At 48.4% G+C, this 16,842-nt stretch overlaps 5 protein-coding genes across 5 annotated transcripts; 2 read left to right on the forward strand and 3 right to left on the reverse strand.

Annotated features, from left to right (window-relative positions):
* Positions 1–118: 118 nt before the first annotated feature.
* On the forward strand, positions 119–4,794 carry BGW36DRAFT_411385 (uncharacterized protein). The gene is made up of 9 exons (XM_046219169.1): positions 119–409; positions 469–492; positions 544–736; positions 798–1,178; positions 1,229–1,810; positions 1,865–1,976; positions 2,038–4,249; positions 4,302–4,490; positions 4,554–4,794. Exons 1-9 carry the CDS (start codon positions 143–145, stop codon positions 4,623–4,625), a joined length of 4,032 nt encoding a protein of 1,343 aa, XP_046066743.1. The 5' UTR covers positions 119–142; the 3' UTR covers positions 4,626–4,794.
* Positions 4,795–5,357: 563 nt separating this feature from the next.
* Positions 5,358–8,071, reverse strand: BGW36DRAFT_400985 (uncharacterized protein; the record flags this gene model as incomplete). Its single annotated transcript, XM_046218695.1, has 2 exons — positions 5,358–7,762; positions 8,050–8,071. The coding sequence occupies 2 exons, from the start codon at positions 8,069–8,071 to the stop codon at positions 5,358–5,360; spliced, it is 2,427 nt and encodes an 808-aa protein (XP_046066744.1).
* Positions 8,072–9,965: 1,894 nt separating this feature from the next.
* On the reverse strand, positions 9,966–10,967 carry BGW36DRAFT_57260 (uncharacterized protein). The gene has a single exon (XM_046222432.1). The coding sequence runs from the start codon at positions 10,748–10,750 to the stop codon at positions 10,082–10,084; it is 669 nt and encodes a 222-aa protein (XP_046066745.1). The 5' UTR covers positions 10,751–10,967; the 3' UTR covers positions 9,966–10,081.
* Positions 10,968–11,791: 824 nt separating this feature from the next.
* Positions 11,792–13,435, forward strand: BGW36DRAFT_432348 (uncharacterized protein; the record flags this gene model as incomplete). The annotated part of the gene is made up of 1 exon (XM_046221122.1): positions 11,792–13,435. One exon carries the CDS (start codon positions 11,792–11,794, stop codon positions 13,433–13,435), a length of 1,644 nt encoding a protein of 547 aa, XP_046066746.1.
* Positions 13,436–15,490: 2,055 nt separating this feature from the next.
* On the reverse strand, positions 15,491–16,423 carry BGW36DRAFT_57267 (uncharacterized protein). The gene has a single exon (XM_046222433.1). It carries the CDS (start codon positions 16,350–16,352, stop codon positions 15,573–15,575), a length of 780 nt encoding a protein of 259 aa, XP_046066747.1. The 5' UTR covers positions 16,353–16,423; the 3' UTR covers positions 15,491–15,572.
* Positions 16,424–16,842: the final 419 nt, after the last annotated feature.

Genomic DNA, 16,842 nt, shown 5'->3' on the forward strand with positions numbered 1-16,842 from the left:
ACACAGCCTTGCAGGTAGCCTTGTCACGGCTCATCAATCACATGATGAGGCTGTGCCGGGGAAACAACAATTGAAAATTAGAGAGAAAAAACTTGTATCTACAGTACTCCTCGATCTTCATGGATTCTTCACCACCACGGCCATGGCAGCTAGTCCAATTGACGAGTCGGTCTTCCGTCAAGCCTTGGACAAATTTCGAAGTAGCCTGACTGCAGCTGAAGATCAGGACTTTCAGTTGACGACGGCGGACGACTTGAGAGATGCAATTGCAAAGCTTCAAAATAAGCAAATGTCGGAGAGGAAGATGCGAAATTTTAATCGCCTTCGGGACTTTGTCGAGAGAATGGAACAGTTCGGCACGGTTGTCGAGGTTTTCCTCAACGCATCTATGTTTGTGGCCTATATCTGGGTATGATTGTGTTTTAGTCATTGCTTTGGAATCGATAGACGCTGAGCATTTCTCTTTAGGGTCCCATTAAATTTCTTTTATTAGTACGATTTAATTGAGCTGAACACAGGCATGGAAATGCTTACTTGGACCAGATTGCCAGCTCCTACACAGCTGCTTTCGATGCCTTGCTCGAGATGTACGAAGATATGGCGGTGAATCTTCCCATGTTGAAGCAGTACCAGACTCTCTTCCAGGACAATCCACACATGCGGACAATTCTTCACATGGTTTATGGCGACATTCTCAAATTTCACAAGAAGGCTCTGAAATTTTTCAAGCAAAAGGGTAAGGAATGAGATCGAAATGAACTTGACTCAATAAAGTTAGTGCTAATACCAAAATGTAGTCTGGAGACAGATATTCCAAGCGACCTGGAAGAATTTACGTACAAAGTTCTCCCGTATAATTGAAAATTTCCAGTCTCACAAGTTGCTACTGGAGAGCCAGGCAAACCTTCTTCAGTTTGCGGAGTTCCGGAGATCCCAGGCGGATGCACAGGACCGATATCGCTCTCGTAAGGAAGATGAGAATCGGAAGAAGCGAATTGTTATACGAGACTGGCTGAGTGCTGCCAGCTCTGCAGATGACCAGGAGAAGTACAAAATGGAGCGATTTGAGTATCCAGGTACAGGGAGCTGGATACTGAAGAATAACTATATTCGTACCTGGTGTGATCCGACTATTTCATGCACGTCACTGCTGTGGTTGACCGGTATTCCCGGGGCGGGTGAGTAAAGAGCATTTTAATTCAACGTTTTCCATCCTGATTCCAATTAGGGAAGACAATTCTAGCATCACTACTTGTAGAAGAGCTGCAAAAGACCCCATCGACATGCGTCCTCTTCTTCTACTGTAAACATGGGGACCAGGAACGAAACTCCTTCATTTCGATTGCGCGAAGTCTTCTTGGGCAGCTGCTCAGATACAACAAGGATTTACTTCCATACTTTTATAACTCTGCTGTAGAAAGCGATACAAAGACTCTCACTTCGATATCTGTGGCGCAAAGCATGTTAAGTGTCGCCTTTAAAAGCAGACCACGCATCTTTATTGTTCTTGATGGTATCGACGAATGCGATCCGGATGAAATTAAGAAGATCATCCCATGGTTCCAGAAGGAAGTAGAATCCATCAACGAGAATGGCTCTGAAGGTATTCGCTGTCTCTTTATTAGCCAGGATGATCAAATTTGTCGCAGATTTCTTAAACACACACCCACTGTCAAGATATCGAGCGACGACAATGCTGCAGACATCAAGTTCTACTGCGACAAGCTCAGCGAGTCCTGGATAGATACATTCGGAATTTTAGATGACGAACGGAAAGCTGTGGTAGCATCTGTCGTGGACCATGCCGATGGTGAGAACACTTGTTTCCACATATATTATGGAAAATGGCACTGACATTGAAAAGGGATGTTTCTATTCGCGAGACTGGTCATGCACAACCTCTCCAATCAGGCGTCACGAGCAGATTTCAGTCTGGAGACTAGTTTGGAGATATTCCCTCGTGGATTAGATGAAGCGTAGGGCGGTTTCGCATGCGTAAAATTATAATGCGACCGATTGCTAACAATTCTTTCTTAGTTATGGCCGTATTATCACACGAATTCTAAGGAAAGACAGCGACGCAGACACCAAGTATACCAGTAAGCTGCTGGGATGGCTGGTGTGTGCAAAACGTCCACTAAAATGGCACGAGATCCAAGGTGCTATTGCGATAGACCTGGAAACACAAACTATCGACTTTGAAAAGCGCAAGTTAAGGGTGGACTCGAAGCATCTGTGTGGTTCTCTGGTGGAAATCCGTGCAGGAGGGACCATTGAACTCGTTCACACCACAGCCAAACTGTACCTTGTCAAGCAAGACTATGTACTGGAAAGCAAAGAAGCGTACGATCTGTGCCAGCTCTGCCTAGGATATCTTAACCATCCTTGCATCAACAGTAAACTAGACGGGGATGTGTTGAAACAATACGTCTTGGACGGTCATTATGCATTTATCGACTACGCCATCGTCAATTGGATACACCATTTGGAAGACTGCATGAGACACATTAAAACATACGACTCGAAATCATTCAAGCGGCTCGCTGACGAAGTACAAAGGTTCCTCGATCACCATTCCTCAGAGGAGGATCTCGACTATCCTGTGTCAAGGGAAACGAAAAGCAAACTGCAACCATTCAAGAATGAAAGTTTCTATGCCAAATTGTTGCGGACTTTTGAGTATTGGAAAAACGAAACGGAAACCGCAGCCAAGCGTTCGGACGATTGCTATCTGGTGGATCTAAAGCTAGCCCTAGAAGCTATTCGGTGCACGGTTGAAGATCTGGTCCTGCAGCATCGATTGCAAGCATTTTATGGAGAGGGAATATTCAAGTGCTCCCGTCTCTACTGTAAATTCTTCTATGAAGGATTTGAATCCCTCAAGATGCGCATACAGCACGATCAACAACATGAGCGCTCGTTTCTCTGCATGTTTCCCACTTGCCCGGCTTCACAACTAGGATTCGCCACTAAGAATGAGCTTGCTGCACATATCACCAAATGGCACCAACTCTCCGCATCAGGCGATACTGAGTTTCCGATCTATCAAGATCCCACATCCATTGATGTGTGGCATGCCAGCGCCACTGGTAATGTGGCAGCTGTCGAGCGCTGGACTGAGCAATTCACAACACAGGAGCTATTCGACCGAGTCGTCGGGAAGAGGGACTTGTGGAAAAGATATCTACAGGATAGTCCCTTGGGCATTGCTATTGCAAAACAACACTACGCTATAGTAAAACTACTTCTTGAAAAGACTCTAGATCCCGGGAAATATGTTTATCAAGTCATTGAAACGGCATGTTTAAGTAGGAAATATTCGATTCTTAAGTCTGTACTTCAAATTCCGAGAGTAAAGGATACTTCAAACGAACCTGCGCTAGAAAGACATGTCTCGACTCTTCTAGCTCGTCATGAAGATAGCCTAGCTCGATGCCTATTAGAATATATCTACAGTGATGGGTCAATCTCAACGCAAAAGCCGATCAGCGTGGCGAGCCGTTATGGATGCTTGTCTACGCTTCAGTATCTTGTCGAAAATGGACAGGATCCTAACATACCTGACCCGAAAACTAGACTGAATGCCCTCGGTACGGCTGCAAAGTATGGACACATCAAAGTTGTGGAGTTTTTGATTGACCACCAGTTATGCATCGTTGACATAGCCTTTCCACAGGTGGAAGAGGCTCTGCACGAAGCTGCAAGGAGCGGGCATGAGGATATTATCCGCATCATGTTTCCAGAATCTCCACATCATACATCTGTGCAAAGTGCTCTAAAAATTGCACAGCTGCGGAATGCGGCATGCCATGGAAATGCAGAAATCGTTCAACACCTTCTCGAAGACGACGAATTGCCGCTTACCCGTCGTGATGCCGACGACTTCACGCCCTTATTACACGCAGTGAAAAATGGCCACTTGTCCGTAGCTTCACTTTTACTTAATTCGGGGCGTGATGCAGGAATCAATATGACATGCAATTTTCGGTATCTGAGAAGGAATCATAACGGGTGGACAGCCTTGCTGCTAGCTACACTCCATGGACATCTTGCAATTGTTAAACGACTCCTCCAATGCGAAGGTATCGATATTGAAGTAGAGGTATACGTAAACTGGCAATTGGGCCGTATGCATAGGTATAGAAACGCTCTTCAAATTGCAAAATGGAAGAATTACACAGAAATCGTGGATGCTATCCAGGAATACAAAGCCACTCATCCACACCCTACTCAGACTGAGGCTAAGAGTGTAAGTCATAGCCTCCCCGGGAAATTGACTTAGAGGCTGAAAGTCAGTTCAGCCAGATCCATACCGAATACATGAAGTTCAGAGTCCAACGAACGTACCCAACGATAACCCATGGATTGACTCGGGAACGCCTACCTGGGACCCGGCAACACCTGGTAATAATACGCTAGAAGTGAGCCCAAGTATAGGTGAAGACCAAGATACAGCTTATGCAGCTACATCACCCTCCGAATTCACCTCGGTCTGTTTTTTTTTGAGCTTACCTTTAATTCTTCACGAATCCTTCAGCTAATTCGGCATCTAGGCCTCTACCCCATCTCCCGACGATATCGATTATACTCAACCTCTCGAGGATGGTTATTTTAACCCAAGTTAGCTAGAATGGGGGGGATTCAACACCACTGTCGTCTTTAGTTTGCCAAATGCCAACTCAGATATGTACTAGAGTTCATAAGATGTTAGCGGCAAAGTCCGGAGTATTTATATATCTATATATATTCACGTCCCGACCTTGGGTTCCTCTGCAATTAGTTTGTGTAAATGAGCAAGATTTGAAAATTAAACCACATGCAAATGCCAGCATCGAGGTCTTCGAGAAAGTTGAATTGGGAGGTGAAAAAATATGGTGTTTACTTCGCACGTGCTTGGGTGCCTCAAGCATGGCCTATATGCCGCCTATTTATCTAACTTATTAATCAAATACGAAATTATCACGTGCTTAGGATGAAGAAATCTCGCTGAATTGACTATATGCAAGAAAAGCCAGACATCGACTCGTACCTCCAAGCAGCAAAAGGCAGACGTCCTTTTTCTTTTAGTGAAAAAACCAAGAAAGAAAATCCACATATCCATGCGAATGCAATCGGGCACACACACACACTATTGATGCTTGAAAATGCGCATTTAAAGAGAAAGATACAAAAGAACGAAAAGAGACGAAATATATGAAATGTAGTAGGTAAAAAAGCAATTACAGTAGAAGAAAAGACATACGCTTCCAGCCCCTTATCAAACTCCAATATCCAAGGTTAAAAAAAAAGCAGAAATTGTATGGATGAGAATCTAGATATAGACAACCGAAGTAGATTGTACGGTATTATGGCTCCTCTTAATGCATTCCACGGCTGGCTTGGCTGGCTCGACTCGGGCTGGTTCGGCTTCGTTCGTCCTCTTCCAATACGTCACTGAGACGTGTGGGATGGCGGTGTCGTGGAGTTATCGAGTCCCAGCCGCCCCAGCTTGAACCGCTGTAATCAACACTTGTTTGTCCGTATGGTATAGGGGCGCCACTGGTGGTTGGTGGGTACTCTTGTTGGCTGTCGTCGTCGTATTCTCCCTCGCTGCCAGCGTATTCGTGACTCTGAACATCATGATGGTACTCTGCGCCGTGTTGCGCCGCGTACTCTTCCTCAAGTTCACTGCCTTCAGTGCTAGCTACATATGACCGCTGGTCAACCTCTGGCTCTCCGTGAAGAATGGTGCCGCCATGTTGGTAAAAATGACCGGGAGTTTCCCCGTAGCCTACAGACGTTGCTGGTGGCTGGGACTTGGGTGTACCACCAACAATAGTGGCTGAGGAGCCCGGCGGATGCGATGAAGGTGGATATGCATGTGTTTGGGCTGTTCTTGGAGTCTCCGTGAATGGATCTGTTTCAGGCAGTTCTTCCTCCTCAACGTATTGCGTGTTCTCTCGTGGCTGCCCACCCATGCTCGTAGGACCAGGACCACCGGGATAGGGGCCCTCCCGTGTTGGTGGTCTGTTTGCGCTGCTATTCTGTCGACTGGGAATCCCGGTAATCATAGGCACAACCTGAACACCGCCAACGTGTGTAGGCTCGCCGTTGCGGAGCGACGCTGTGCGGTCTCGCTCTTCCTGCTCTCGACGGCCAAGTTCTTCCCAAGCTCTTCGTGCCTCCTCCTTCGAGATCTGTAGTTCCCTACGCATTTCTTTGACTAGGTCCTCGGCCTTTTTACGTTCGGCATCTGCCTTTTGACGTAATTCGCCAGCGTCTGATCTCTCCAGTTTCAATGCTTGAAGCTGACGTTCAAGCTCAGCCTGGACTTCTCGAGCTTTCTCTTGTTCGGCACGGGTGTCAAAGAACCATCGCTGAAATTTGCGCTCTGATGACGCTCGGAGGCGCTGCAGTTCAACCACCGCATGGAAGAGGTTTGCGCCTGCAGCAGACAAGTCGTTTATCTGCCGAGCCATCTGCTGATTCAAAGGATCTTGGCTTAGCTCGGAATTGCTTTGTTCCATTTTTCGAATCCAATACCCAGTAAGCCCTTCCCAGTGTGATGAGAGTGTTTCCCATCGTTCAAAGGCATGAGGAAATGTAGATCGCCGTGACTGCTCTTGTGATTGCGAGCCTGGAGCTGAAACTTGCGTCGATTGGGGTTGGGATGTACCTACACCCTGCTGTGTGTTGCTTTGCGAGGGTGGTTGCTGTCTAGGTTGTGGCGCAGGCTGTTGTTGTTGGGATGAGGAAGGCCCCGGTCTTGATTGGCTGCGACCTGCTGGCTGTCGCTGGGCAGTCGTTCCATTTCCAGGCGGTTGGGATGGTTCCTGTCTGCGACCACCAGTTGGAACTGGCTGTTGAAGGCTCTCCGAAGCTTGTTCGATATAGGCTGGGTCAACCACGGCCGGCTGCCGGACAGGGCCCTGATGTTGCTGTGCGGTGAAATCACTTCTTCCAGTAGCGCCAGCAGCAGCGTGCTGTTGACTCTGAAATTGCTGCCGTTCTTCCGCTTGTTGTTGTCTCAATTCCCTTTCTTGCTGCCGTTCACGGGCCTCTTTTTCTGCCAGTTTTCTAGCCTCGCGATCTCGACGATCCCGCATTATATCAGTTGGAGTCCGCACACCTGCCGGCACTACAGTGTGCACTGGCCGGGTGCCTTGATTTGAGCGCGAACCTCCATTCTGGGGACGAACACTGCCTCCAGTTGCCACTGGTCCCGACGCACCAGTCAGCTCCGACATGGAAGCGTTGAGCTCTTCAAAGTCAGGGGTGAATGGGAACGGCTTGCGAATTGCTTCTTCTAGCGCCCACAGAATAGCAGAGGCGGTGCGCGGAGAGACCCTTGTCGAGCGTTGAGGCCAGTACGACTCTCCCAACTGGTGAACCGAGTCCTGAGAAGTCGATGCACCGGCTTCTGTCTCTGCTTCGGAGAGCGCGGGTGCTATTTCAGCAAAACTGACTCCAGCTCCACGAGGGGTTGCGGTTGCGCGGGTGCTACTTCGATTGCGACGAGGCTGCGGTGCTGCATCGACTGAGATGGTACGGCGATGTGTAGCTGACTGGGGGTTCTCAACTCTTGGAGAGGCTCGTCGTCGCAAATGGCGGAGACTACCAGAAGCGCTTGATGGACGTGGAGGAACAGACAATCGATGTGCAGATTGGAGAGTAGACTGTTGCTGCTGGTGGCGATGCGGCGATGGGTTCGTTATCGTTGGCTGGTCGTAAATCTCGTGGGTATCGTCAAGCTCTCCCCGAGTGAAAGGAGGCACGGCGGAGGCTGGGGCAGTAGACGAGGGAAGCGAAGTAGACAATGCGATAATCAATAAAGGAGGCTTCGCCAAACAAAAAGAAGAAATAAAGAGGAATTAATTGCGCGGAGGATACCGCTCAATTGTCAGGCGCAGAAAAGTTCGCTGGCGGAGCGTTTGTGATTTCGGTGCCGACTGAGGCCGAGCGGAGGAATGGATGGAAAATTGGTGGAAGATGCGCAGAACAGGAATGCGAAGTCTTACGAAGAAGAATGGTTCAAGTCGAAATCCAGGGAAGGGAGTTCGGGGGGAAGACGCCAGCAAGAGTTGGACGACATTTATTGTGGCTGGTCGAATAGCAGCAGTCGGCGAAATCGACTGGTGTGCGTTAATTGAGATGGCTGGGAGCTGGCGGAGCTGCGAGGGAACACACGCGGTGGAGCCACCGAACAATTGAGTCGAGGCGCGACTCAATTGTTGCTTGTACGCGCAGGGTGTGCATCAGCAGTGCGAGGACGAAGCCATTGCAGCGCTGAGATATTGTGGACAGTAGGCGAGGATGCGTTGGAAGATTAAGAGGCTCTCTGGTATAGAGGCAGGATAGGGCAGTAAGGCGGCCGGACTTCCAGACTGGGTTTGGCGCGCTCTCCGCTGGTCTTGCAGTCACCTCCTCACTGTCGCAATATTTTATTTTCTCATTACGGTTAATAGCAGAATTGCAAGTATTATGATTATTATTATGTTTCCTTCTCTATACTTATACTAATACCAGGCGATGCGCTGTCACAAAGCGCGCTTAGCCACAGCTGTGGCGTCGCGTGCCATGTGTCGTGCGGTGGTTGCTCGCTCTATATTATTTAATATGGTCAAAAATATAACAGCAGACAGGAGAAAATCTGCACTACACAGCTTGGTTAATTATTAACTAATATGAACGAGTATCTGGCGGCGTAGGGTATAACCCCGCCGCATGACGAAAGCAAGAGAAACAACATGGTCTCTATCACCACCTGGATTCCTGTGCACAGCTTCTAGGTTCTCGCTAAATGGCGATGCCAGTGACGGCTGATGCGTTGGCAGTCCTGATCACCACTGTTGCCCCTCGCCCCCCTGCTAGCTCGACATTGTGAAGGTGCTTACATGCTAGAATATGGTATGACGGTGAGAGTAATCGCCGGTGATTCTTTGCTCTAGCGATCAGAATACACGTTTGCCAGCGCATAGCGACTTTGTCTCCCGGCTGTCTATTTCGCTCCAATGACGTTTACCCATTTGAAGTTCAGGACCGCGACGTCCCAACACGGCGCTTTCACTTACTAACCACAATGACTAGGACTACTTTTCTTCTGATATGACGTGTAGGCACTAATAAACAATGTGTAGAAATGGGTTCAATATATAGCATAGAGCGTCTTGATGAAGCCGTTGGAAGTGACTTCCACATCCGGTGCGAACTGTAAACGGACATCATGACGATCGTCGAACTATTAATGAGAAATAACATGGCGAAGCGGGATTTTGCATGCATCGTGTTGAAAACATCGAATATATTATTTGGCCCTCGCAGCGATAGCTTCCTCAAGATGAGACAACTGCTCTGTTGCCACGGCAGCTAGTTTGCAGCATCTCAAAGAGGATAAATAGATATATGACCCTAACGTTTTTGTCCTAGACAAAAAGCAAGGGAAGGCGCCATTAAAACGGGAGTTTGAACGCAGGGGAAGGGGGCTCTTAAACCTCCCTTGACGATTGCTCACAACGCGCGAAATGATGCCAGCCGGAGATTTCTTGAGACCCGGCCGGCCCCATCGAGACAGGTTAACCAGCGACCCAATAATGGATGAATATAACCATGCTAGAGAAAAAGGTTTCGAGGGCCAGCAAACCCTGATTCGCTACGCCGCCTTGGTCGTCTCAGCCTTGTCGTCCTTGCGTACTTGGCCAGGCTTGGCTTTGGCCGCGTATGGGTACTGGTCTCATTGGGAGATCGAAGCTGCAAGTAGCGATGGTATGCATTTTCCCGGCGCAGACTCAATGCGACCCAGTTTTCTGGAATTCGAGATGCTGTGCATCACAGAGGTGAATCTCATCTCAGATTGGGCTCCGAACAAGTAATTGGGGATAGTCAAGGTGTTTGTAGGGGCGGCGATTGTAGATTCCGAAAAGATTATTGATATAGCATAAGTTAATATAGTCACATATTGTAATAATACAGCATGACATAGAGTAAGAGGACGAGCAAGCGAGAGAGAAAGAGAAAAGCGATAGATCGTGAATGAGGCTGTTCTAGAGCGACTGGCTTGGCAGGAGCGGCCGTGCCTTCCTTCCCCACAGGCATCGCCAGCATATTAGTAAGTAATACTGTGATAATCAGAGCTATCAGATCTGATCTTCCTCCTCGCCCATCCTAGCTCCATCCCTGCCGCTATCGACGCTGCCCTGGAACCTCGTCCTGGCGAGCTATTCGTCTGCCCAGCCACAACTAAGTTAGGTGTGTACCCACTCGTTCCAGCGCCGGTAAAAGACACCCGCTGCCGCGCGAGCTTAGGTCTCCCGTCCACGAGAGCCGCTGCTCGTCCTGATTCGGCGCCAGTGGCAATGCTTGATGAGCGCCTGCCAACAAGTTTTCCTATACATCGAGTCTGCAATCGAGATAGTAAGTGGCCAATGGCTATTGCCATCACCATGGTCAGCCCGAAGCATCTAGCCCACGCCTCCAAGCAGTGACAACTGGGTGTCTGGGGTCTATTCTTTCCTGCGCTTCGTCCCCGTCCTCTGCTCCTTATAATAATTGATACATCGAGGATCCGAGCAGGCGGAATCAGCTTCCGACCCAGGAAGCAACGGCGGGTACGCGTCGATACTCGAGTCGCTGCGTCTGGCCTGCGTCCAAACGCCTCGAACCACCACGACGATAGGAGTAGAGTCGTCGGCGCTGTAGTCATTAATCTGCTGCAAGACATAATTAGTTTGCTGATCTGTGTACCCTGGATGCACAAGCACAGTACATACAGCATTGGAATGCGGGGATCCTACCTTCTTGCTTAGCAACGGGGTCACCGAGCACGGATACTACTCTGATGACGCAGCGGCGTCTGTGATTGCTCCCAACAGCTTGGTACTCATTCCTCGCCATCGAAATGATTTGCATGCAGCTACGAACAGTTGAGACTAGAGTCTAACGGAGATTCGGATGTCGTCCCGTGAGTGATAGTGTCGGTCCGGGTGGATCCCCTACCTCTCCATACCTATCCAGTGGCTTCGAGGGAACCCATCATACTGTCTCGGATGCCTAGACTGAGACTTCCAATATGTGCAGCCACCAGGCCTAGGAGCAGCGCCACAGCGAGGCTAAAGATGCGTTAGCATGGCTGACAAGATCGATAGAATGTGTACTGTCGCAAACTACCTCCTACCGGCAATCTATCGAGCTATCTCGATATCATGGGCTCACCGATGAAGGATGTCCGAAATATCAGGACTATCAGGTATACGCCCGGGGCTTCTGCTGGCTATTTGCATCTATATGCAGTAGTACTGTATATTGAATCTCGGATAAGGGCATCTTCTTGCCTGCAATCTGTGCACCCCGAAATTGGAGGTGTTTGGGCCTGCAGTGGGATTTTCTTCCGAATCGGCCGCCAATGACTCCTTGCTCCAGGCGCTTGGCAGAAATAGAGCTCGAGCGCATTTACACAGGGTGCCCACCTTACCGGATCCCCATCCCTGTGAAGGACGTATGCAAGGTGTGATAGGTTGTTGACGTCCGTGCGGCTACGCGGTTGGTGTATGTTTACACAGCTTTGCATCGGCATGCAGATTGATACTATCAGCCACCTCTAAGATGGCTGAATTTTTTGTTTGATTGTTGTTCTCCCTATGGATTGTATAAACAGATCACCATCGCCCTTGGATTCCATCCCCGGTATCATCTCTCTTCCACTTGCCTTGATTTCTCCGTACTCAGCACCTAATCTCTCTATCTACGGATTGATACGGGTCGCATGTGTGCCTTTGCAGCTGTTTCAAAACCATTTACTATCTCGACTACCTAGCCCATGGCTGGCGAGCATACTAAGGTTCCCTACCACCTCCAAGCTCATGGGAACCATTTGACTGGTTATGCTTTGAAGGGTTTGCAATACGAGATCGATCAGTTTGGGTCGCCCACAACAGTCGCTGTTGCTGAGGACCCCAATCTTGACCCGTTCTATCTGGAACGAGCGCTGGAGACATCAAAGCACTGGGATACTCGGACGATAGATGACTCGGACATCGAGCTGGAAGACTTGGAGAATGAGTATTTCATGTCTTACATGACCGAGAAAAAACAGCCGTCGATACCAAGTCAATTGTATCATCCCACGCAAATTCTGGCAGATCATTACAACTCACAACCTCTACGAACACCTGTCTGCCCCGCGACACCTGATTGGCAACGAAATTACAACCACTGCAGCCAAGGTTCTTGCAGTTCCATCAAAACGGATGATTCCGGCGTGACTCCGGATCTCACACCAAGTAGCTCATTCTCATCGACAAGCTCTGGCACCAATTGCCCCGACGAGGTCAGAAAAGCTACTCAGCAATTAGCCTTCCACAGTGAAAAGGCTGGTCGCAACCGAACTCAAGGTCCTCGCTTCTTCCTCCCAGTAGCTACCCCTGACACATGGTCGGGAGCTTGCACACGGCCTTCGACTCCGACCGATCGTGTAGCTGCTGCCAATCCTGGATTTGGGAATAGCTCATCTGAGACGCTCGTTATGGTGCACAAAGAATCTGCAGCGCATGCAGCATCGTCTCTTCGCTCGAAGCCGCTCCCCAGCCTGCCGCCCATTTTGAAAAACCAGGGCCCAACCCCTGTCCCAAAAAAGAGTCACAATAGCGGGTCGAAATCCCATATTGACACCTCACTCATCTCACCGCCTAGTCTCATGAACCCAGTCACTATGGAGCCCCACACTTCACCATTCGATCACGCTCTCTTCATCCCAGCGCATGATTGTCCCAGCCCAGCCCCATGCCCTGCAAATCCATCTCCGCCTATCACGCGGCAGGCCACCAATGCCTCGACCAAAGGACGACCCTCGACATCGACCTCGGTCGCCTACGGAGAACAATCTGTGTGGGAATCGGACTCGGATTCGGAATCTGTGAGTGGGCGCTCACAGTCCCGCCGCGGGCCTATCGATACGCTTCGGAAGGTCCGAAGTCGAGTGCAGCTCCGACGCATCGCCAAGTCAGACGCCAAGTTACACGCGGAGTTCACTAGTACCCTAGACGCAGGGCTTCCGACGTCTCCGCCACCGCCAGAACTTCCACATTTGCCGCTTTATTTAGACGATCGCGCAGCTGTCAGTGTCACCTCCGTCTCCGATGTACTACCTAAACCCCTTAAACAGACCTTGCGCCTCGTGGCTCCGTCAACCACGTCGCTGCCCCGATCGCCGTCCCGACAAAGCACTGAAAAGGGAATAAGCGAGATCAACACGTCGACGGCTGCGGCAATTCAAGCACAAAGCCGCCGCCGCCAGCGGTCTAATGCGACCGATGAGTCTCTTCCATTCTCCAAGGCAGAAACAATCCACCAATATTACTGCCATCAACAGCGTTCAAATACGGAGACCTCGTCAATATACCGTACAAGCGTCTTCAAGAGAATGTGGGGATCCTTGCGATCCTTGAACTGCAGCAACAACTAATAACTATTCTTTGAGCTTTGTTTCTGCATGCACGAGCTAACGTTCCACTTACGCTTATGTTCTATGGTCTCCGCTATTAGTATTCACGATTCAATGGTCATGACAATGACATTTTCTAGACTTTCTATGGAAATGATGATGGATTTCATGCACTGACGTAATAACACGCCCTTTATGTTTGGTTATTGACTGTTTTGATATTCCTCACCTCTCGATCTAGAGCCTATCACTCTTTTTGACATGAACTCGGTCTTTCTTTTTTCATTCTCATTCTGTCTACTCGTCCAACACAATTTTCCTAATGTCCTACCTCATCGGGATGACTCGGGCCAGGCACACAAAAGTTGGATCGCAGGCATCCCCCATGTACTATTTTTTTTTTGGCGTTTGGGCTAGTTTTTGGGTTTACAAGAATGGCGAACATGGGAATGACGATGACAAAAGGCGTATCGGCGGGAGTGTTTTTTCTTTCTTCTGTCAACACCTGTCTGCATGTAACTAGATGGATGAACCTATCCAACAAGAAGCTTCTGAACTTCTTGGATCTGAATCAAAATATCTTCAACAGCACTGATTGTCTGTTGTGTACCATTATCCACTTGCTTCTGTAACCCGCAGAATTCCAAATACTAACTTTCTATTCTTTTATGTAGAAGTCTTTACATATGTACTGATAGTCTTAAAAAAGGGAAAGTATTAATTGTCCAGAGACATGACAAATATGGCGTGCATAATATATGTACTACCTATTTCCTCCAATCAGTTGATTTTCGGGTGTTCGATTCCGGGCAGAGTGTCCAATTGGATATTGTGTAAGGGATTTTACCTATAATAAATCAATAACACCGACATGACAGCAAGCCCCGCAAGACACCTCTATCCCTATCAAGACAGAAAAGGGCAAGACAGGAGCTAATAATTCAGCCACTGATGTGCAAGGGTCCTGAGACTTGATTATCGACTCATTTCAAACCTTTTCGCCTGTGGTACTGAATCTGTCAACCAATCTTTCTTTCACTCTTTACAGGATCTCCTTTTATTGAATCAGTAATTAGAGGAAAAAAATTTTAGAAAAGAGAAGACTAAGAAAGATACCGGGAAATCAGAAGATTGTACATTGACTCGGAGTTTCTCCCTCCTCTACATCCACTAATAGTGATATCGACCTTATCTACGTACTCCCCGATTTCCGGCAAGGCACACAATTGAGTAACGTAATTGTTCCGTGCATACAATTCCGGTACACCATATAGGTAGGCTTGGACTAAAATGAGGGATGAGGGCGGGAAAAAAATTCTTCAAATCGTCGAGACAATGTTCTCTTTTCTGGCTAGCTGCATGACTGCCTATCCGCATGCATGCATTGTACATCCGGCACGAATCAAGGATTTCAGATGCAGGCAGGATTTTAGTTTCTCTTAAAGCAAGAATAAGAACCAATCAGTGTCTCCCCGAAAAAATGGAAAAAAGAAAGTAGACATATTCGCTGGAAAGGGAAGTTACTCGATGAGACCAATTGGGTTGTTGGCGTGTCAGATCATGTCTTACAGAGCTAAACACTAAATGACATGTGCATGCAGTCAGATACGTGCTCGACTGTCTGCTGATGCATATTGTTACCCAAAGAGGATGGACAACGTGCTTGTTGCGTTGCGCTTTTGTTGAGTTGAGGAATGTGATGAAGCTACATATTAGGGGGATTTGAAATGAATCTGAATAGAATAGAATTTGCTCGGATTTAGTGGTATGTATACACCATTTAGCCAAAGTCAGAGTGCGGTGAAGATCGTAGATGGTGAGAAAAGTTGTCGGCTCTATAAACCGGTCGGGCTTTCAATGCTAAAGATTTCATCTCTCTGGATAGCAGCATTCAGTTCTGTTTCAGACAGAACTCAGAGGAGTTCAAGAGTTCAAGACTCATCCGAATGGACTTGGCTTGCGAGACCTCAGCCTCGGACCTTGGCATTCGTGTAACGGGCGTGTAACGGGCATCAACCATGGGGCTGGGACAGGCGCAGACCGATGACTCCATGAAGTCCACGTTGCGTTTTGTCACACCAAAAAGGGCTGGAGAAGAGGGCTGGAGACGAGGGCTGATATCAAAATTCGTGGGAACTGAAATTTGAGTTGGCTCGTTTCAACTCGTATGCTCCTCCATTTCCAACGCCTCCATATTCTCTTCCCAACTTGTCACGCCCACCAACTTCTCCCACTTTGCTACGACAGGCTCTGCCTTGTTTCTCAGTCGATTCTCAGGTTTTTGTTCTTCCGTCATCCCCCCTTCTCCCTCCCCTTCTGCCGTCAAACCCCCAAAGAGTGCTTCAACATCCAACTCCTTGACTGCGGTATTGTAGAGTTTTTTTATCCTTTCAATCCGCTCCCGTCTTACCTCCTTCTCCTTTCCTAGCTCTATTATATCTGCCCCCTTTTTCGCACCCAATGTCGACCCCTTTTTAACAACCGGCCCCGTCGAGTCTTTCCCCTGCAACCCCTTGATCACCCCCTCCAATAACCCTAATACTGTGCCCGCCCTGAGTCCAAACTGCGCGCCGACAGGATACCCGCCATCGAACCCTTCTTGCACATGCTCTGATTTGGACGCTGCGATGCCATCCCGATACCCCGCAGTGACGTGCTGGCGACGAAGGGCGGGAAGATCCGAAAGCTCTGCTGTATTCTGTGCGTAGTCTTGTGTGTTGGTGTTGCTGGTTGTGATTTGCGCAGTGATGTGGTTATCGGCGGGCGGCGAGGAGCCGAATATATCGTCTAAAGAGTTCTCGTTGTTCTGGACTGGGACTGCCGTGTCGTCGGCGTCGTCTGTAGATGTCATGGTAGTCGTCGGGGATAAAGGCGCAGACCTTGTCGGGTCGGCAGGGTTATGCTCTGAGTGCGTAGAGCTTGACGGAGAATGAGGCATTATTTATAATTTCTGGTATTGCCAATGTAATAATTCAGGGTATATGTGAATAGATTTGGGCAGTCGTTTGAATGGGAAGCTTGGAGTCTTTTTTTTCCCGCCGCAATCTTATCAACCGACGATAGCGGGGCTAGCTTATCAATCAGCCTTAAATGTTTACTTTCCACTGCATTGGTGAATTGACTTCTGTTTTATATATTTTATATTTTCTAGAATTTCTATAATGACATATAAGTCGCGAATCCAGTTGATGGCAAATTTTATTTGGATATCAAACTTCAAACAGAATAATAAACTTACTAATTAGATTCAAGGTTGTATTGTCCCAAATCTGTCACCATGCTGATATTACTCCCCCCGCAAACTACATCATTAGCGGGGCCAATGAAGACTCCAGGCTCTCTACATGCGATTCAGCGAATCGCTCGCCAGTTACGCAAGGAAGGACTAGTAAATCCCCGAGTTTCTTTGCTATCGCGCGCCGATGAGA

This window comes from Talaromyces proteolyticus (assembly GCF_021365285.1).
Source record: "Talaromyces proteolyticus strain PMI_201 chromosome Unknown BGW36scaffold_13, whole genome shotgun sequence".
Classification (NCBI taxonomy): Eukaryota; Fungi; Ascomycota; class Eurotiomycetes; order Eurotiales; family Trichocomaceae; genus Talaromyces; species Talaromyces proteolyticus.